Source organism: Anser anser (assembly GCF_964211835.1).
Source record: "Anser anser genome assembly, chromosome: 7".
Taxonomy (NCBI): Eukaryota; Metazoa; Chordata; class Aves; order Anseriformes; family Anatidae; genus Anser; species Anser anser.
The window spans coordinates 13055773-13077817 of NC_139727.1; the positions used below are offsets into that span (position 1 = coordinate 13055773).

The 22045-nt window shown below is 41.5% G+C and overlaps 2 protein-coding genes across 11 annotated transcripts in view; both read right to left on the reverse strand.

Moving 5' to 3' along the window:
• Positions 1 to 205, reverse strand: part of FAM13C (family with sequence similarity 13 member C) — a 133753-nt gene extending 133548 nt beyond the window's left edge. For both annotated transcript variants that reach the window (XM_083845251.1, XM_083845243.1), the window contains exon 1: positions 73 to 205. The gene's annotated coding sequence lies outside the window, so the exon portion shown is untranslated. The remainder of the gene's footprint in view (positions 1 to 72) is intronic.
• Positions 142 to 21087, reverse strand: SLC16A9 (solute carrier family 16 member 9). Of its 9 annotated transcripts, none has more exons than XM_083845257.1 (8): positions 20367 to 20533; positions 19586 to 19643; positions 16175 to 16243; positions 14321 to 14549; positions 5070 to 5213; positions 4064 to 4159; positions 1342 to 2250; positions 142 to 1041 (listed from the first exon to the last, which is right to left on the reverse strand). In XM_083845257.1, exons 4-8 carry the CDS (start codon positions 14514 to 14516, stop codon positions 863 to 865), a joined length of 1524 nt encoding a protein of 507 aa, XP_083701383.1. In that variant the 5' UTR covers positions 14517 to 14549; positions 16175 to 16243; positions 19586 to 19643; positions 20367 to 20533; the 3' UTR covers positions 142 to 862. The 9 variants fall into 9 exon arrangements, with proteins under 9 accessions (XP_083701383.1, XP_083701385.1, XP_083701387.1 ...); XM_083845259.1 differs by having other exon boundaries at positions 20322 to 20533; XM_083845261.1 differs by lacking the exons at positions 19586 to 19643; positions 20367 to 20533 and adding an exon at positions 20664 to 21087.
• Positions 21088 to 22045: the final 958 nt, after the last annotated feature.

Sequence of the window (22045 nt, forward strand, 5' to 3'; positions counted from 1 at the left end):
TAAACCGGAGCTGTGCAACGGGAGATGCACCCAGTACTGCCAGACTGCAGCAACTTGCTTAGAACCACTCACCTGCAGGCTTCTGTGAGCGTATCTCCAACTCCAATCTAAAGACTTTCAACTTGCATAACCGAGTCAGCATTTCTTTACGTGGTTTCAACAATCATATTTATTCCTTGGTTTAAAAGATTTTGGTTCAACAGTGTTATAAACAGACTTCACAAAATGTGCAATATTTATAAACAGTTCTTAGTTGCAGTGGTAGTAAGAATCTTTACTTCCATCATGACGTTCAGTTATGCAACACAAGGTTGGTTCTGTTCTCCCTCTTCTTCCCCTCCCCAACTGGCACTTCATCGTAAATTAGAGAAACTTTAAAAAGTCCAAAAAATTAATCTAAACACAATGTTATAAGCACCTTGCCACAGCATTACATTCTCATAAGGCAAATTAATGTTTTGTAAAGTCTGATTGTGCAACTTGGAGACCTATAGAAGGTGACAGAAACGCCAGCCTTCTTGGACAAGAAACAGGCCTTCATTTTTGCTTCAAAGTCTTCACCCCTCCACACCACCCAACCCTTATAAAAAACAGTACAGCTGATAATACAGCAGAATATACCCATTACAGGCGAAAGGAAATTACAGTAGACAAAGGCTGAAAATACAGTGCATAGTAGACAAAATAAGACTGTTCTTAAAAAAGAAAAAAGAAAAAACAGAAAAAAAAAGAACTGAACACCAACCAGCAATGGAATTTTTCTAGTGGATGAGGATTTTTGGACTTCATAAATAAGTGGAAAATTACTAAAATACTTTGCTCTGTAATATAAAAAAAGCATGAAGTGTTTTCCAGTTGTCACCTAAGCACTAGATGCAACTTTGTAGGAGTAAGTATTTGGAGGCAGCTTTGAGCTCTGATTGGTACAGGCATTCCAGCAGGGTAGTGCTGCCAACAGCAGAAGAAATCCTCCCAGTAAAACACAAAAGCCACTGAAGTAGAATGCAGTGTCATACTCTTGTGTCCAATCGTAAAACCAACCTGAGGGTGAAAATAAAAGAGCATCAATGCGGAGTTAAATTGAACACAGCACCCTAATTTAGAAAAGCATCATTAAATAAAGGGGCCAAAATCTAATACACACTTTGACCACTTACACTGAAAATGTGCTTTTCATCAAAGATGAAAACAGAACAAAATCAGACTGCCCAGCTCAAGAGAAACAGGATTTAATTTTTAAGATTTTGACTTCATCTTTTCATTGTAATTAGGACCAACGAGAATTAATTTGCCTGTGGGCAGTTCTTTCTGTTAATTTTAAATTATCTAATTTGACCTTACCTACAATTGGTGGTCCGAGGCTATTCCCAAGTCCAGCAAAGAACATCAATATCCCATATGCATGAGTCAGTTTCTCTATTCCCACAGTCTTCGTTGTTACATACGGAAAAATTGACCAGTTCCCAGTCAGAAAACCCAAAATCCCAGAAAGCATTGCTAGTGTAAGGTAACTTTTGGCAAATGGAATTGCAAACAAGGCCACTCCTGTCATTAGTAAGGTGATTACATATAGATATAAAGTGTTAATCCACTTAAAATCTGCCAGTATTCCTAAAATAAGTTTGCCAACTGCAGTCATAATGCCTATAATGGAAATAAGAGGCATATGATAGTCTTCTTCATCAATGTTTGCACTTCTTGCTACATCTTCCATGAGCAGGGAAGGAGGAAATCCACCAATATCAAAGAGCAAGATGGCAACAAAGAGAGCTGAAAATACTTTGTTCTTAAAAAGAACAATGGTTTCCTCCCAGTAGTTCAAATAGAGCTGCCACTTTCTTTTGGCAAGTTGCTTGCAGAAGTTTGTCTGTTCCACAACTTTCTTTTTATAAGTGTCTTTCTCATTTACATTTATTGAGCTTAATACATTCTTATTTAAAATGTTGTCTTGTTTGTAATCAGGCACATTGTTCGCACATTTCTCGTCAATACAGCCCTTTTCAAGGATGCTTATGTTTTCTTCAACAGTCTTTTCTTTTTCATGGTAAACAAAACATTGGTCTGGGACTTTGTCTACACATGTTTTTTCTGGTGAAGGGGAATCTGATAACTCCAATGGTCTCATTAGGCTGCCACACGCTAATATATTTAGAGACAGTGCACCAACTATTAGCAAACAACCATCCAGTCCATACAGGTCAATAAGCTCTCTTTGCAATGCTGCATATATAAAGAGTCCAACACTTGAGCCTATAAAATGAAAATAAGATTGGTTTAAACTGAAGAGCTGAGAACTTCATTCACTAATAACAATTTGCCACATTTCAGCAACTACAAAACACAGTCCCAGGAATGCTAAGTCATTAGTGCTCCTCTTCCCAATTTAACAAACTGGTGTTATCACCTTTGTGAGAATGCACAACCGTCTTTATTGAGTATGCCCAAAATGAAAGCTTTTCAAAATACCTGAACAATTTGTAATGATTAACACTAGCAGACACTTCAGAAACAAGTAGGATAAATATTATGTCTGACAAAAAACATCATAAACAATTAAACCATTCTTCTGCCATGCACATACATACATATACTCCTTCAGGTACCATTTTGAGTTAATACAGTTAGAATTTCATCCGAGATTATTTTCCGCTTTCTCCTCACTGCTGCCACCTTCCTCCTCCAAGGCAAGAACAGACCAGTGGTTCATCAAGAGCCCTCCTACAAACAGCAAGTGACTGTTTGATCTTTAGGGAGGGTGGTTCACATTTTACAAGTGAATTTACTCCAAAGGCATTTTTGAAGCCTTGCAGGGGCTCAAAATGCAAACACGCATTTGAAAAATTTGGCTATTCAGAAGAAAATATTGAAAGGTACGCAATTACTATGGGTACAAGAATTTTATCCAATCCTACCAACGTAAAGAAAAAGCTCTTGGCTGAAGCGAGCATAGATCTATTGTAATCAATGGATCTCCACTCACAATCTTTAATTTGAAATGATTTTCTGAAGACTGTCCCTAGGTTTTATTAAAGCAATTCATACACTTCAGCGCTAAAAACACAACAAAAACTTGTAAAGTTCAGACTTGTTTTATCTTCAAGGTACTAAAATCAACTAAGACTCAATAAGATCAGGCCTTACTGCAGACCACTTGTAAACCCAATAAAAGCCAATGAAAACAATTCCAAGGGACACTTCTGTAGAGGTTCCTCTTCAATATGTTGGTGTGGATCAGGCATTAATATCTTGCAACACTGACCACATTGATCAAGCTTCTCTCTAATAACAGCTACATGAGAAAAGGGATCAGAGGAGAGACACTGTACAACACAGAAAGCCAGGTATGGAACATTGTGCTTCTGTATCTATTCTGACTTGGTTCATTAAGTTATCAATTCCTTTTGGTATAAAGGACAACACCACACAACCTAAACACCCAGAGAGAGAATGAGAAAGGCTGTCCAGCATCCTTCAAAGAATTTCCCCCTGTATTATCAGAGGCTCGTTCCTCTAGGATCCCTGTAACATGCACGGACAAAGTTGGGATGACCTTTTGGAAGGTTTCAGACATTATTCTCCTTTTATATTGGAAAGTAAGAAAAAAAAAAAAAAAAGGAAGAACGAAAAAAAAAAGCCCAAACTTCAATTACTCCTTAACAGACAGAGCTTTGTGAGATTACGGTAACCCAGCATTTACATCCTGTATCTCCAGACTCTCTCTTACCTGTGATCTTGTATAAGTACAAAGAGAGAGAAGAGAGCTCTACAGAAAGGTTCCCCTGGCATTACTCATGGCATACAGCCCAAGCTACTTACGATCTGCTTTCGTTTTGGTGAACCCCCTTTTCTCATCATTATGGACAACCCGCACCATACACCTATAAACGTAGTTACTATTTTGTCTGAAGCCTGCTGTTACATGATCATTGCTCATGTTTTGACTTGAGAAGTACTTTTGGAAGTAACAGAAAAATATAATCTTCTGTTTTACTATTGCCAGAGTAATGGTAGCTGTATTAGCGCTGAAAAGTTAGATAGAGGAAATGACAATTAAGAATCATACCTGTTGAAATCAGACCAAGTGCAAGGCCTCTGCGTTTGTCAAAATACTGGCAAGTGATGGTAACTGTTGCAGTATACAAAAGGCCACATCCAAGCCCTGGAGAAAGATTTGGGAATAAAGCATGCAGCATACTCGGGGAAATGAATGCCCCCATTTACTCCCCATATGATACAGCGGCGTACCCCAGACAGAGTTAGATCTGGCTCAGCACTGGTCACACTGACAGAGACATTAGGCAGCCTGCACTGTCCCACCCTTCTCTCCCCACAGCCAGTCCCATTTCCCGAATCTGCATGGAGTTGGCTTGGTTTGAGGATTTCACCAGCTCAGCTTCTGTGCTATGTGGAAGCAGTTAAATGGCTTTCAGTCCTGGGGCTGGCCCTGGCAAACAGTGCAGCTTTGTCTGCGTGGCACTGTGCCCAAGCCAGCACACCCTGCTGGGTCCTGCTGGCCAGCAAGGCGCCTGGATTCTTGACACAGTTAATCTGCAATTTGATAAACCACCCACAGCAGCCCTCTGCAGCAGAGAGGTAGGTCACCCCCTGCCAGGAGAACAGCACTTTCATGCTTAATACCTGAGCATATTAGGTTCAATCCAGTTATTTGAAGAACAACACCACTCCTTAATTATCTCTAATTTACCAAATTTGAACGAGTATATGACAAAATTCCTGAAGAGATTTTATTCCTTTAAGATTAGCACTTCCTGCCCACTGAAGAACTGCTTGAGTCTATCCCTTAGGTAAAACCTGAGTCTTTCCACCTCTAACAATTGCATCTACAGAGGACAAATTGTTTTCGAATTCTGACAAACAGTACTGCTTTTGTCATTTACTACATGGCAACAGGCTGCCTGTGTGACCCTTCCCCAAATCAAAATACTCCTTGCTAACTGAAGTCCCAGACTACAGCTGCCTATGTGAATCAGCTTCCTCTTCCAGATTTGTAAAGCAAGACTAAGAACAATAAAGACTAAGTGTCTATATAAAAGGGAGCTCTTTCTTACCAACAACAATCCCATATGAAAGATACAAGAAGTATATGTTAGGTGCAAAACTACTCATCATAAGGCCACCAGCCACCATAAAGCCACTGAAGATTGCTACTGGTCTTGCTCCGAAAGACGATACGCATATGCTGCAGACAGGACCTAGAGAAAAAGCAGGAAAAACATTCGTTGTAAATAGCAGCAACAGCAAGAACTTAAAAACAAAACAAAAAACAACAACTACAAAAAACCTCAGACTGTGGAAATGTTTTGTCTAATACTTATTTAAATATATAATTAAATATCAATCAAGAGTACTCATTTTTACATGATTCTTAAAAAGATAGGTTATGAAAACATAAACGATCAAGCCTGCTAATACTTTGCTCAAGGAGAAACTGAAAAAAAGAACATGAAATTGTACCAGGGTGGGGAGGAAGAGAGAGAGCAAAACATTATTTAAACACAGGATGATACATATACATACTTAGCCTGTAACACTGTGACCACAAACCTAAGGACTTGACAAAGGTTCTGAAAAGTGTTTTCATCTGTAGGTACCAAAAAAACTAAACCTTCAGCCAAGCTTTAGTCAAGTTGATTTTTTTTTTTCCATAGAGACTAAAAATTACATTTCAGAAAAGACAGTATTGGTAGTCATCTTGATATAAGATGAAATTTATAAAAGTGAGATGGAAAATAATGTCTTCTGATCATAATCACAGTAACAATGCCACCTGGTGCTTAGATAGAGGAAATATCTGCTGACATGCCAGATAAAGACAAACGGTACTCTTCCCTGATTTTCTGGGGAATTAAATACTTCCCAGTCAGCATTTTATTAAATAACTGCTTATTTCCCTATATCAGTTTTTACTGTACAACTACGGAAAATAAAAGGTATTTATTGAGAATATCCAAAGCAATATTTAAAAAGTTTGGAAGAGGTTTCTCCCTCTCTTTATTCCCCAATATTTCTTGGTTGGTTAGTTTTTCAAAACAAGAACAAAGTGCAGGAAATGTTCATATCCTGCTTGTACTGAATCAGTTCTTCCCTCACAGAAGTCGTAGAATAAGCACTTAATTTTCTGTTGTGTGACCTGGAATATGCCTTTTAGTCTGAAGTAGCATGCAAGCTTGGTGTTCTGCATAAATAAATAACCAGGAAAGGAGTTGGCTTGCAAAAGACAAATTATCTTCTGAAACCCCTCAGTTCCAACCATTCATAAATAGACTTGACTATTAGTCCCACAATCCTAAATGTGGCAGCCATTAAATTATAAGTTAGATATATGCACAAATGACATTACTTATAGAACAAAACAAAAAAATCCCTCACCACCTTTGTATTGCATTCACACTGAGGTAAAGGCACTCCATGATCAATCGCTACAATCTGCAAAAGGAGTAGTTTAGGAGTCTGCCATTTGTTCAGGTTGGCCCTCCCTGACTCATGCAAAACTCTGGTTCCTGGCAAATGGGAGCTGAGCTGAGAGACGATATAAGGTGAACAAAAACAGTTGGAGCTGATGACGGTGCTTGCCTAGGTTTACAGACAGAAGCTAGCAGCTGGGAATGTAGACAAGGTGTTTGGGTGGTTACCAGCCATGGGACAAGCAGTTCTGGCAGGCAGAAGCACAGATTTGCTAACAGGTGAAACAATCCTCAGATAGAAGGCAGGTCAGAACTTCTGCCCTGCGTGAGAGTTGTTTAGGGAACTTGAAGAGAGTTTCAATCAGGGCTTATCCAGACAAAGAGTCAAGAGTTGAAGAAGAAACAAGAAAGCATTCTGGGGAAGCTGGGTTTATAAGGACTTTGGAAATGATGAAAAAGGAAGATGTAAGCACTCGCTGCTTCTCAAAACCAGCATGCTGTGGGAATGAAAACTGGCCAGAATAACTTGGGCAGAGTAACTTGCCGAGAACAAAAGCTGAGAGCATTAGATTGATGCTGGTTCTCAGAATTAGTAGAACTGGCAGATTAAGATAGGTACGTTTCTTAAAACTGCAGGATTTAAAAATAAACAAAGGATTGAATCTGTATTACGTACTGAAAACCTTCTACACCAAAAGAACATTAGGTGGTGATAACATAACTCAATTAAGCAGAGGAATTTGCACTCTTTTCTACTCTTTATTTCTTACTCACTGCCCTGCTAAAACAAACAGTATCTGTATTGTGACACATTCTTTGAGAAGCTCTCCGCCCAGCTTGCGGTGGTGGTGCTGATAGGGATTGCACTGGTGGCTATCAGAAAATCTGAGGTAAAGCAGGACCTCCTGGCTTCCAGCCAGAGGAAGGGAGACACAGAGCTGAGCAACACATCTGCATACCCTGACAAGGGCTCTTTCCTCTGGAACACCATCAAAGGTAACCCTGACAGGGTCCAAGGAGACATTCTTCCAGCTTCTCCCCATTACGAAAAATAATCCCAAAAAGAGAACAGAAAGTACGAAGAGATCTTTTTGGTCTGACATGGAAAACAACCTGCACAGAACTAAAGAACCTGCTCCAGTAAACTCAGAATTAATGCGTCATCTCACACAGCAAGAGATTTGGCATCTCAGCAATGGCACTCCTTATCAGAAGGAGCCCCAGAGTAACTATTGAAACAGTTATTATATGTCCCCAGGACAAGAAGAAAAACAGCTCCGTCTTCCCATCCACACTAGGCCCTACTCTCACACTCCCCTCATCATACTGTTAGAAAATAAGTCACAAAAGAACCCCCCCATGACAGCCAGTATCTTTGTTTCATTTTCCTGCCTCTCCACATTCTTTCTATTTCCCAAAGAGCTGGCACTGTTTTCAACAGGCGCAGTAACTTTGGTTATTACCATGGTATTTGCACAGGAGTTTACTGTACACAAACATGTAATTCTCTAGAAAGTAATTCAAGCACAATGGGCTAAAAGCAGTTAAATCTGGTCAAACATTCAACTTTCCCAGAGTGGGACTGCAACTTGCTCTGTGAACTCCTGCCCTGTGGATTTTGTTCAAAGTGGATGCTCGTATTCTCAAGAACGTGAGTCAATGTACAATCAGATGCAAACAGCTTTTCAGGCAGCAGAAGGGTTTTTATTTAGTCAACTATTTCAGAAAGATCCTTCCACTGATAATGCATTTCCCACCATAACTTAAACAGAAAATAGACTCCCAATGGCAACCCTCAATAGGAAGCACAGAAAATGGCTTTTAAGCCAGCATTTCTTCAGTTTGCTAAGCAACTCCAGGAGTTAGCACTGGTACTAGAATAGTATTTGAAGACAATGCTAAATATTTACCTCTTTGACATATAAAATCCCTGGGGCTTTTTTTCTTCTAAATGATGCATCTTAAAAACTAGACCAAAGTCTATCAGAAAAGAAACCAGCCCAGTTTATCAGAATGGCAGCTAACTCTAGGAGGAAAACTGAATTGCTCTGAAAGACTTTGAAGGCAGCACAAGGACAGCCAGTGCTCTTCTGCACGCAACCTGTCAAGGCTCAGCAGCCTGATAATTGTATTTTATGCAGGCGAGTGGTCCAGAAGCCCCCTGGACAAAACCAGGAGTAGCAGCAGAACAGACAGGCTCTTACAATATATCTTCAGGTAGAAAGATCAAAGAGAGAGAACTCCTGGGAGGAATCAATTGTACATTGATATTTTCATTAAGATTTTATGAATAGATAAAAGACTTTAACCTCAGTAACACCCAGATGTGACGCTGAGTCCTTTGTGAGATGTGAAAACAAGCCATCTACTGCTGACACAAGAACTTTATGACTGCCATCATTTTCTGACCTCTACAGACACAATCCTTCCAAAGCAGATGCTTCAGTCTGCAGCTTCACTACAGAGTTGTTTTCTTTTACAGGCATCAAGAGCTAACATACTCTTCCTCGATCTTCTTACATGGAGAGAAAAAAATCTGGAAGCAAATACTCTCCTTCCCCACTCTATCTAGGGTCCTCACTCCTTCACCTCACACACACACATAACCTTTTCCTAAACAAATAATACTGGACAACAGTTCTTTTTCTTATCACCTGCATCAATGTGACCCACCCTACTCGTTGGTATCTGTCCTAGCCCATTGAAATGGTAGAGTAGAAGCAATGCTCACAAACTGTAAGTAAAATCCATTGGACATAACAAAAGAATATTTTTACATATTAAAAGCATTGCTAAAACTTGTTCATAATACATGCAATATCCTCCAAGTGTTTGTATAAGAATCAGAAAAAACCTTTCACACCAGACAGGAGCCCCCTTCTACCTCATCAGAAAGATTGCTCCTTTGTGACAAAACTATTAAATGAACTGAGCTCCTCTTTCGAGGAATCTGGGAAACATTTCCACTCCCTCCAAACTACATACAGCTTCTGTAGTTTTGAGTGGGAGCTATCTACGTGCAAGATTTTTGTCCCAAAGTCTGCAGATGCTGCAAAGGTCTTTTACACAGTTGTACAAATATTGACTAGAAACACAAAACTAAGCTTTTTTTGACATTTAACACGGAATACCTCAAGCCAGCAGAAACACCCCATTAATTTATCAAGACATCTTTCAAGAAAATCTCGCCTTTGTTCTTTCTCCATTAATAAAGGCAAGTGGGAATGGGACACACATTGTTGGTGTCTCCTGCAATGCCAAATACTGTGAAATCAGCTTACTATAAACAGCTGTGGTGCCAATTACAGGCGCCAAGGTCTTTGTCTGTTTTGCTTTTAACAAGTATAACATGGCTCTAATTTAATTTCAGGCTCCAAATGCATGTAAAATTAAGAACACTTGGTGCAGGAGAAACAAGCTATCTTCAAGAACATAATAAATAGCGTCCTCTGGCCTGTTTTACCAGGGAAAACATGCTAAGCTCTTTTAAGTTCTTCCTACATAACAAGCCCTACATCATCCCTGGAGCCATCTCCCATATCTACTACAGCTTGATCAGTGCTATGATAGCTAATATTGTAGATGAGGTCTCACCACTGCCCTGCATAATGACACTGCTGCTTTTCTTTCTTTTATAGGCACATTCCTTTCAATACATGGTAAAGTCACATCACAGAAAGTGACGATGACTCAAGTCACCCTGCAAGGAATCAGGTCCCTGTCCCATCCTTTTCTCCAGCCAGGGGCTGAACACAGGCTTTAGCCACACTGTCTGTACTACAAGAGGACAGAAATCGAACACCAGGCTAGCAGGGAGTTCATCTCAATAAACAGGGTGCTGTACTAGGTTTCTATGTCTTGGTCTAAGTTTAGCTCTCACACAAGTCAGAAGTAAACACTGTAGAAAGGATACCAATAGAGCAAATGTGAAAGGACTCACCAGCATCTACTATTTTTAAAATGTTTAAGATTATGTTTACAGAGGGAAGGGGAGAAGACATACACAAATGTTTTTCGCTGCCAGCTGGCATATAATGACATATAAGGACATATTCCTCTTTTCAGTGACATTACAGTATAGATCTAGAAAAGCCACTGGACCTACCTTCCACTGTTACAGACACCATCTAATGTGTTTTTCAGTGCTATCAATGAGAAAAATCTCCCTTAAGAAAACAGACATTAACTTACTGCCTGTATGCATGTTGCTGTAAACCTACCACAATGCCATTCTTTTTCCAGTCTGGCACCCACAGCTTCAGAAAGGTGATGTTAAGGTGGATCAGGCTTACAGAAGAGCCTTAAGGGTAATTAACAGAGTAAAAGACTGTTGCATCGATGACAAATGGACTGCATCAAGGTGTAGGCTTAAAAGAAAACTTACAAGTAATTTGATTGCAGTCTCCAGACACACACCACACTTACTCAGGGACACTTCAAATATACCACTTAAAGATAAACTTGTTCTTCAGCTGAAAATTAAAACCAAGCAACTTCTATCATAAGATTACATACTTTTAAGGAGGCAATTAACTACCAAGTAAAGTTGTAAGAGATGAAGAATGCACTAAACAAACACTTTCTAATTTAAATGAGAATTACAACCTTTTCTGCATGCAACATGTATCACTTTAAAAGTATCAATATTTGAAAATATGTCTACAAATAACTAGATCGGTGCTTGAAAATAAAAATAAAGGAGAAGGAAAGGAACGAGAAATAGCAGAAGTTAGGAACAGTAAGAGGCAAAGGGACTACTGAAAGGCTTTGAGGTAAATCTGTCCTGTTACTAGCATTCACACAAGCAATTCTGTCAATGAAATCAGCTTGCTTGGGGAGATTGTTAAATTACTAAATTGTAGATTGCACCTTTTCACATACATGAAAACATGCTAATTTAGAAAAAAAATCAATTAGCCTGAGCATCCACTTAACATCATAGGCTACAACACAGAATGGTCCCATCTGGCCTGCAATACTAAACATGCAATAGCCAAAATGAGAACACAAACAAGTTCTCCTTTTCCATATTCATGAAAAGGGTCTAACTTTGCGTGTTATACCAATATTTTTGCACTAAAAACACATGTTCTTGACACTAGTGACTATGTCTGAAAAAAAACTTGCTACGAAAACTGCATGAAAAACAATCTGTAAGAGAGTGAATGTTCCACAAGCAAGGCTGAAAATGTTCCCTGTACCAATTCAGAAGGCTGATCTACTGCAGCCCTTTGAATTTTAACACACTAAATGATCAAGACATTTGTAGAAATAAAAAGAATTAAATAACCGTATATTTTTATGTGCTCTCTAGTAGTAACTGCTGATCCTAAAAGAACTGCTCTTCAATAAAAACACGTTTAGAGAACTGCAGTCGTTCAGGTCACTTTTAACACAACATGAAAGCATTTTGATGAGCTTCTTAGTGACTGCCACTAATGCATCCTTCTTGCACTGCATGGGAAGAGAAACAGATCTCCCACAGAGAGGGAATAGAAGATATGATATCAGTAGTCCATTCCTTTGCAAGTTAACCATTCTTCTCCCCATTCTCATAGACACATATTAAAGAGCATCAATTCCATTCTTTTAGTCCTTGCTAAACTTCCTCCATGAAGTCCTTATTTGCAATAAACAGCTTCTACTACCAGAGCTAAAAATTACTCCCTCAAGACAAAAGATTTCATGAGAAAGCAATAGGATTTTTCCATTATTTCATGCTATGTACGCCCACATCAACTAGTAAATATAATTACTGTGTTTACATCAGTCCCACAGCGTTAACTTTTAAATATTACTATGTAAAGGGTACTGGGGGAATTTTCCGGAAGTACAGAAGTATACCAGCAGGACACAAAATTGTAAATTGTCAAAAGCATTCTAGTTTTCAGAAAAGGTTATAATACTTACACTGTCCCTCCAGCAAGATTACTTCAAGCAGAGTTATCATTAAGATCAGATCCCACCTTGGCAAGAGAGGGGAATCTTCCATTTAAGATAGAGTAGGGAACATATATTTTGTTTTCAGTCAACTCTGATTACATCAATGCAATTAAAAGGCCCTGTCTGTACTTTTCTTTGAATTAATATTGCAAATTATTAAGCTCTCAAACCCCAAACTGAAAGAATTAAATCACACTGACAGTGTTCCTCCAATCCCCTGTCAAAATTTCAAGCAATTTGATCATTCCATACCAAAGTGAATTACAACAGCATCTTTTACTTGCATCATTCAGTCACAGAAGTTTCCATTTGCTATAAAGTACAATACTGAGAGAGGCAAGGCAGAGAGAACTCAGAAATCTGGAAACCAGCATGGTGTTGACATATGAGGAAAGGGACTGAGGCTGTTGTTATGAGAATGAGCCAGAGACTTCTGGTCTCCAGAGAAAAAGTTTTTCTTCACCCTTTCTCTTGCAATCCCCTTCTGCCTAGTTTTTCTAAAGTAACTATCTTGTTTAGACCTTTTTCCCCCCACTTCATTCTCTCACTCAAGTTTATTTAGGCTTTAATTCTTTTACAATGGGAGTTAAGGCACTTAAAGCATGAAAACAGAAACGTATGATAGAAGATCAGTCTACAGACAGTAGCCCACTTACACCCTATGACTGAATATAGTCTTCTTGTGGTTAATGATTCAACCTGCCTTTGCCCATTTCTATTCTTCCTAGTGATATAAATCCCCAACACGAAAGTGGCACCGGTATTTGGCCTTTTATAGAGTCCTACAAAGCAGTGGCCTTTATTCAGTTCCGTACCATGATGTGAACATCAACTCTCTCTAAAGGAGAGATTTCCTCAGAATCCTCAACCAAATTTTGAAGTTACTTAATTGCTTTTGCCCACAGCAATTTCTCTGCTGACAAGCAATTTTTGTCCAGATTCAGAAAAAAGATAATAGTTCCCGTGGCAAATCTTTGAAAAGCAGAAGTTAGTGATGCTACCCAGTAAAATACCCGTGGCTCAATATTAAAACAATAACAGCAAAATGGACCTATGGACTTTCACAGTGTTTAATTTTGCTGCTGTTCCTCTTCATCAAGTGACAATGTCTTACTAAAGAAAAGCTTTCAGTAAAGTTGTTTTATTTAATGCCACCGTTATCCATAACTTTACAGGCTTCAAAAGCAGTTCTCTTCCCCTGAAACAAACAGTGAAAAACAACCCTCACCCACCCTAACTGGTGGTTTTATTTCCAGGGCTGAAGAATGAGTAACTGGTTTATTAACTGACTTTTTTTTTTTTCCTCCCCACAGAATCACAGAATGGCCACGGTTGGAAGAGACCTCTGAAGATCATCTAGTCCAGCCCCCTGCCAAGCAGGATCACCCTGAGCACGTTGCGCAGGATTGCATCTAGGCGGGTTTTGAATATCTCCAGAGAAGGAAACTCCACAACCTCTCTTGGCAACCCGTTCCAGTACTGTCACCCTCACAGTAAAGAAGTGACCTCTCACATCCAGCCAGAACTTCCTGCCTGGAGCACTTGAGCCATTTCAGAATAGGAATTTGCTCTGTTTTTAAAGATACTAATATAAATGTTAGTTAAAGTCTCACTAAATTAAAAAAAAAATCCCATCAACAAAATTACCATTCAGCTTTTCAGACACGGTTTGGTATTTCCAAGTTATTAAAATACATTTATTTTGAATTTTCTGAGGTTAATATTTTTATTGTTCTTTTACCATTATGCTGTGGTTTATGTACAGTGGAAGTGGAACTATAAATGCAATGTTCTTACCTATCTTGACCTAAACCAAAAACGCACTGTCCCTCATTCTCTTTCATCATTTGCAGCTGTCTTTAATATTATTCCAAGAGTACACACAGATGAAAGCATCTATTAGAAAGGAATCATATCATTTTCAGATAAATACTGTATCTATCTATACTTACTGGCAAGCAATCCGATTCCATTTGCTAGTGATCCAACCCAAGCAGTCTTGCCTTTCCCTTCTCCAAAAGCATCCAGCCATTCTAAATACAAGACTCCAACAGCCAGTGGTGATCCGTAACACAAGAACTGAGTAAAGAAGGAAACGACAACAATCACCCAACCCCAGCCACCATCGGGTGGTTTCCGAAACACCATCTTGTCAGATGAGCGTAGATGTACAGATGAACCCTGTGCAAACAAAAAACAGACAGACAGAACAGGGCATTAGAAATGCAACTGACCTAGGTCTGCTAATACAAGTGAGCTGTACAAGTGAGACACGGCCAAGCAACCTTCAAGAAATATCTAAAATGCAGCATGCAGCAACAAAGATCAGTTACCACTTGGTACTTCTACCTTTTCAGCTTCACGCATTATTCTTGCACTATGACGTATGTCATACAAACATCAGCACTGTATTACAGAAAGGGGGGAGATTTCATTTTCTGAGTGTTAAGTAGGCTTATGTGAAGACCTACAGCATCAGTATATGGCACAGTTCAACAAGAGAAGCACTTGGCCGCCAGCTGCGCCACCATCCTGAGCAAAGTGTAATACAGGCTCAAAGGACAAGAAAAACTACAAGTATAAAACAACCCCAATAAACAATTCAGGTCTGAAAAAAAAAATCAGAAGTATAAAAATATTGGTTCAAGGTCCAAAAACAACAACAAAACCTCTACTTAATTCTGATTCCATTTTCAAGCATAGTACTATGCATTTTCACAATGTATTTGCAACCAGACAGCACACTCTGGGAGGGGCAGGCTAAGAAGACGACTACTGACATTCTGGATGCAGTAACAGTTCAGAACTTCCCTCTGTTGACCAGGTGACATGTAGAGGAGTGATGCCTCCAGAAACACTTTGAACATGTTAGTAAGTAAATAAAGTGAGTTCTAAAACTGTATACAGGTCTGGCTTGTATGGCAAGACATGACAGTATTAAACATGCATACAAAAATCTCTTACAAGCTGTTACAGTGTCTGCCCTCTGCACAGTTTTCACATATCACCCCCTTCACCAAACTGGCACTCACTTCTTCAGCTCCATAAATACTATCTACTCTGCTGCATGGCAAGATCCATCACCCGTTCATCTACAACTTTAAATAACCGACTGTCCTCACCTTCTCAAGAGTAATTTCTGAATGTAGAGACTGGCACCTCTAACTTTTAGTGAAGAATTCAGAAGTTCCCAGGCTAAGCTACTTTGGAGTTTGGATGACTCCAAAGATACGTGAGTTCCCTTGCATGAAACTAACCTGCCCTCCCTCTCTTTAGGGAGCAATCTGCTGAACTGATGATCACAAAACCCATGTTCTGTTCCTGGCTCCCTAACTAACCAGATGTGTGATTTTCAACTATTTTATTTTCTTTACCCTGTAAGACAGAGACAGATAAGATCTTACCCAGTTTTCTCATTAAATGTTCTCAAGGACCATTTGCACACTGCAGAGTGTGCATTAAGACTGCTGCAGTAACAGTTCTGCTCTGGGAGACCCCAGGAAATAAAGCAGAAAAATAAACAAGTCTTGCTGCCTGTTTGTGACAAGCAGGGAGCTCTTCAACTTTTCAGTGGAAAGGAAAAAAATGACTGCTTTATGAAAGCAGCTGTATAAACGAGAAGATAATAACAGAACTTCAATTCAAGCTGCCCATACTCCACACAAGCGGTTTTTAAGAACTTGCATGGAAAACTTACAAAAAAGCTGCGGTATAATTTTTTGAGGAATAATGACTATAGAAAAATGAAAAAGGACAGTTCTAGTTCCTAGATACACTTAAGTGTTACACTGAGGGTAGATACTTACGGATGACGACACACCACGAGGGGTGGGACCTCAGCCCCCTATAAATGTATCTTCAGGTGGCAACTCTACCTGCAGAAAAAGAGCAGCAAAGCAAGTTTTCAGCCAAAGTATCACTACAACAGTAAAAACAACATCTTTTCAGAGGAACTTCAGAAGTATTCATGTTATCAAATTATCTCAGTGGAGAAATACTGATCCTCCCTCAATAATCAAAAGCTGACAGCAGCCTTGAGCACCAAAATAACAAAAACATAGCTTCCTAACATGAAATAAATTTTGATGTTCTAGGTACTTTGGGGAAAGATTTACAGTTTTAACATACTGACAGTCCTTCAAGATACAGTATTCCAGGTACAAATGTTCCAAAGTTTTCTTTCAGTTATAAATCTAGGTTTTGATTTACTTCTTCAAATGTCTGGCAATTGTCCCTTGATTACATTAGGTGCCAGGGTGACAGCTGACAGATATCACGACATACCTTAAGGCATCAAAGCATTAAAAAGCTGCTTATAGGTACTTTCCTACAAAAATAACCCTTACAATTATACAAAAGAGGGGATCATGAGCGGATCCTTCATCTCTAAACAAGATATTTAGACTGTACATATATAGTCACCAAAAGAGCGGGCATATGCACCTCTCCTTGCACTAAATGCGTATCACTTGGCTTGTTTTGCCCCTGACTGAAGTAAAAGTGGTAGAAATAAATAACAGCTTAAGAAAAAACAGTTTCACTGAGATAAAACAAGGACATTTTCAGAAAGCCACTAAAATAACAGAATACAGTGAATAATCCCAACTTCTATTTGTTTAAAAAGTAATCTTTAGAAGACAAATACGTGCTAGCTGTTATATTGATTTCCATTATATTGACACTCTAAAATTTGGTACAGACATAACCCTTGATTCAGTTCTGCTACTCTAAACATTCAGTGGGGAAGGGAGGGCAGGGCAGGTGATGAAAAAAAGTTTTCGTAGCCTGAGGTCATGTAGTCTTTTCTAATAGACTTAAAAAAACCATCTGGATCAGTTCCTCATCTGCTGCAAGTCTGCATAGCTTCACTGACTTTAACAGAGCTCTGTCAAGTTATGGCAGCAAAAGAGCTGACCTTCTACATCCTGAAGCCTCCTATTTTGCACAGAAGTTATCTTTCACAACTTTTAGCTAAAATAACAGATTTTTAGATGGCAAAAATAACTCTATTTTCTAAACACTTCAAGCCATTTACAGACTGTAACTGTCAAGCACAAAGTAAAAATCACCATAGCTTCCCCCACACAAATCGTCCTTGAAGTGAAAAAATGATCTATCAAGTAATTTTTATGAGCCACCATGACCTGGCTTTTCTTTCCTGCTCTTGCAGACTGCCCCATTAGCTCACATTGCTGTGTGCCTACTACCTAAAACAAGGTGTATTTTCTAACATTCCCCAAAGCATGAAGTCCTCCTGAAGACAGCACGCGAGCTGACAGTCCCATGTGAGGAGCCCATTCCCTGGAGCCCTCTGCTATGGTACACTGTTAAAGGTATCCCAGTCAAGCAAGTGGTTACTGTGGCTGTGGACATCAATGCACTTTTTATTGCTACATTATTTAATACTTCCCTGCAGATAACAAGTTGCAGTACAAAAACTTAAAAGGATGAACAAGAGCTGGCAGTGGGAACTAAACCATCGCTACTCCTAGCACTGCCTGGACGTGCATCTAGTCTGCGCATCTACCTGGGAGGGATCCAAAGTGCCTCTCACTATTGTCTGTCTCTGGCTGAAAGGAGGACAAACATCATCAAAAATAAGGAAGCAGAAGCGCATACAGAAGAGAGCTCAACGGACAAGGAAGACTTGTGTGATCCTGGAAAGAGACAAACAACTGTGGATTTAAGATTTACGTGGGAATCATTTCACAAATCTTAACTGTTCACAAAACCTAAGGATGTTGTTTTGGACTCCATGAAACCTAGGCACTTCAAAAATAGAAAAATGGCGAAATAAAGCATAACGAATTAAACAGTAAGTTGAAGCTTGGTTAGAAAAAGCTTTTCAATGAGTTGTACTCACAGCGAATAAGAATCAGAGGAAGAGAGCTGTCTGATGAAAGCCTCTACCAACAACAAGGAAAAAAAAAGAAAACCCTAGAGAACTGAACAACAACAGTTTTAACACAGAAACATGGAGGTGTCATGCTGTAACCACTTTCTTTTATATAATCAGCTTTATCAAAACACCAAGCTCTTTTTCTATAAATGTTAAAATTTAGCTTAAAGATGACAGATGAGCACACACACATACGAAAATAAAAAAAAAAAAAAAGAATTGGCTTAGAGAACACAATTATGACCGAAACATTAGCCCTCAGCACAGAAACTTGTATTAATCTGTGGCAAAGGGAATCTTGAGAAAGACAGTAGCAAAACGATTGTTTTCAGTTTGTTATTTGTGCAACTGGAGCCTCGTTAAGTATGCTGGTTTCTGTGAGCAGCACATGGCTGCAAAGAAAGCTAATGTCAGCAGAATCACTGGGTGATTAACAGCTCTTCCAGTTTTGCAAGGCACTGCTACAAATTAAGACAGTACCAGGCAGAATGGTAACATCTCTCATTTTAAAATGCATTAGATTTCACGTAGATTTGTGTTTATTCTTCAATCAACATTCTCACAATTATCATCTGAAGTTTGTGCTACACTTAATTTGCCAGTAATACCTAGGGTGTCAGAGCAGCAGCAGCACATTACAGTTACCCCAACGCATTCATGCCAAGACCCTCTGCACATCTGCACACATACAGATGTGACAACACGTATAGGCACTGTGTTAAATGCACTGAAAAAGACACATCTATACTTTGATGATGTCGGACTTAAACTGATGTTCTAACAATAGCAGCTCCCCACGTTTAAATATTTGTCTTTAAGTACTTCTACACTGAATACACATTTCCCTCTCAGTTATCAGCATTCAGGTCTACAAATTTCTCATGTTCCTCTACTTTTCCTTTTGTAGCTTACATAGGAGGCTCATCAACATAAGCATTTCCTTCCGTTTCTGCCTGATAAGAAAAGCAGCATGGAGTTTAAAACAAAATACTAGCACAAAACTTCCTGAAAACATAACAACTTCTTCCCATTGCACAAAATAAGTTCGCATAAAGAAGCATCAATCAAGGCAGCACATAAACCAGCCAGCTTTGTATAAATCTGTCAGCTCAGCAGAACCAGTCCTACCTGTTTTCAGAGCCTCACTGCCCCAGAGGGATGGAAAACCCCCCTGCAAGCATAACTGGCTGTCAGAGGCTAGCACGCATCTATACAGACAGATGGAAGCCAGCGTTGCTATAAGCCACCAGCCAACTAGTTCAGCAGAAGAGAACTCCTATGCAAAGGTGAGTGCACAGCACGCCTTACGCATCACAACCTGCAAGGGCTCCACTTGGCGTCCGCTCTCTCCACCCGTCTGCGCCCTCAGCCAGGTCCTGTGCGGGACAGATGCGCTTTTATGGCCCCGGCTCGCCTTGCCCCTTCCCACGCCCCCGGAGGCCAGCCCGCTGCCCTGCTCCACAGGGCCAAGTCCCACACGACGCCTCCTGCCCCAGACCTGCTTTGGCGACGGCCGCTCGTCTGCACAGTGAGGTGACAAGCGACATCCTCGGGCACGCTCCCCTTGCCAGCACCCAAGGCCATGCAAACAGGGCGAGGGGCTGCCCTCCAAGACACCAAGGGGAGCCCGCGATGGGCTGACGGGCATCAGTGAGGTGCACACACGGGCACCTGCCACAGACACCGCTGGGTGCCCACAGCGGAGGCTGATGGCTGCCCACAGGGGATGATGCCACCGGGCACCCACTTGACCATCGATGGGCGCTCTCAGCAGGCACCAACGCGTCGGTGGGCACCTGTGATGGCCGCCGGGGGCCCCCGAGGGCGAGGAGCGTGCCCGAAGGGGCTCGGCCCCCTCACGCCCGTGCGCCGCAGGGCGCCCCGCGGAGCCACCTCAGAGCCTCCGGCCTGCCGTCGCCCGGGGCCGGGCCGCCCTCAGCGGCGCCTCCCGCCGGCCCCGGGGGCCCCTGGCTGCCGGCGGCCGCAGCCCCCTCCGCGGCCACGAGGCGGCCCCGGCCGCCCCCCCTCAGGGCCGGGCCGCCCCCGCTGCTCACCCGCTGCTCGCCCGGGGCCCCCGAGGCGGCGCCGTCCCCGGTTACCTGCACGCCGCGGCGGCGGGGAGGCGGCGGGGGCCGGCGGGCGGGAGCCGCCCCCGGAGAGCCGGGGCAACCCCGCATCCCCGGCGCGGCGGGGCGGGGCGGGACGCGGCCGGTGCCGGCACGAACCGGTTGTAGCCCGGCGGGAGGAGGAGCCGCCGGGGGCTGCCCCGGCCCGAGGCCCGGCCCCGGCCCCGCTGCTGCCGCCCCCGGCTCGGCTCGGCTCGGCCCCGCGCCCTCCTCCTCCTCGTCCCCCGCCGCTGTTTTTTATTCGCGTGCCCGCGGCTTCTCGCGGCGTACCTCGGCCGCGCTGACCGCAGGGCCCGGGCGGCCTCGCCTCAGGCGCAGCCCCAGTGTGCGGGGCCGGGCCCGGCTCCTACCGAAGCGGGCGGGAACCCCCCGCGCCTCACGGCCCCCCGGGCCCTGCCCCAGTCACAGGAGCTGCCGGTGGCAAGGCAAACGTGCCCCCAGTGCTTGCTGAAAGGCTGAAGCTACTCGAAGCATTTACAGCCGTGCAGTGCGCTAAGCTGCAGCCCATGCAGGGCATTAATCCCCCTCTCAGAGCTGCAGTCCAGCCTTACGCCTCCGTGCACCATTTATAAAGGCTCATTAACTTCAGGTGTCTCTTAAAGTGCCTAAATGTCCCTCAGTGTTCAAAAAAATAATAAGACTACTTGCTACTAGAAGGGTTGACAGATGTACAATATAAACTCAATACCCACTTCTGTCTCTTCTGAGACAGCTGTAGGGAGAAGGCCTCAGCTGGCATGTGGTTCAAGGGGGGTATCTCACCTCAGAAAGGATAGCCAACTGGGGAACAAAAAAAAAAAAAAAAAGGAAAAAAAACTATCCGGGTCTAGAAAACTGGTTGAGGTAGGAAAACAACTAACTGGGGTTTAACCTAGAGAGAAGACAGAGAAGAAACACAATAACACTCTTCCAAAAAGCATATCAGAAGTTACTGCAAAGAAAAAGGAATATTTTTTATGCATTTAACCAAAAGTGGTTAATGGTCCTTAAATCCACTGAAGGATTTTGCATTAATTATTAGGAAAAGCAAGGCTAGTTGGATACAGGAAGAAACTTCTTTGGAAGAGCACAGCATTTCGAGAACACGCACATTTTGGGTTGCCTACACCAGAAGTGACTGAAGACAGCTGCCCAGCCAGCACACGGTCTCCATTTACTTCAGTCATTCCTTGGGCTCCATGACACAAGCTGAAATGGAAAAGCTAGCTGAAATCTTAGTACAGACACATAAAAGACAGCTGGAAAATAACAGTTCTGAAACAGCCATTCAAGATGTGTAGTTTCCTACACATAATACAAAAGTAATAACTATGATAAAACCCTTTTTCCATACAAGTGTACAAAGCCTCCAGTTCCCATTACAGCACTTGGCAGAAGTGTTTTGCTTTTTAAATTCTGCAGAAGCTTAAAAAACAACGTTGCAGGTTAAAATTAAACATGGGACAATTCATTCTACCAAAATTGGTTATACGCATATAAAAAAAAAAAGGTGAAGAAGAATATTTGTTTGTTCTCAAGTAGCTCATCAGACTCCTGCATACAAGAAGCTAAAAGTTAATAGCAGTTTACTTATAGAGGAGCATTCAGAAGAGTTAAGGTGCATCAGTCACAACATACATGGAAATACACTGGATCTTTATGCAGAAGAAGCA

What these genes read in the sequence shown, in the direction of transcription:
- SLC16A9 (XM_083845261.1), bottom strand. Translation starts at nt 14,516, where the DNA reads ATGGTGTTTCGGAAACCACCCGATGGTGGCTGGGGTTGGGTGATTGTT. An exon ending in TTCATATGGGATTGTTGTTG is followed by an intron (nt 4,160 to 5,069) that starts GTAAGAAAGAGC and finishes ATCTTTCTCCAG; the next exon opens with GGCTTGGATGTGGCCTTTTG. An exon ending in CCTCGGACCACCAATTGTAG is followed by an intron (nt 1,042 to 1,341) that starts GTAAGGTCAAAT and finishes TTTCACCCTCAG; the next exon opens with GTTGGTTTTACGATTGGACA.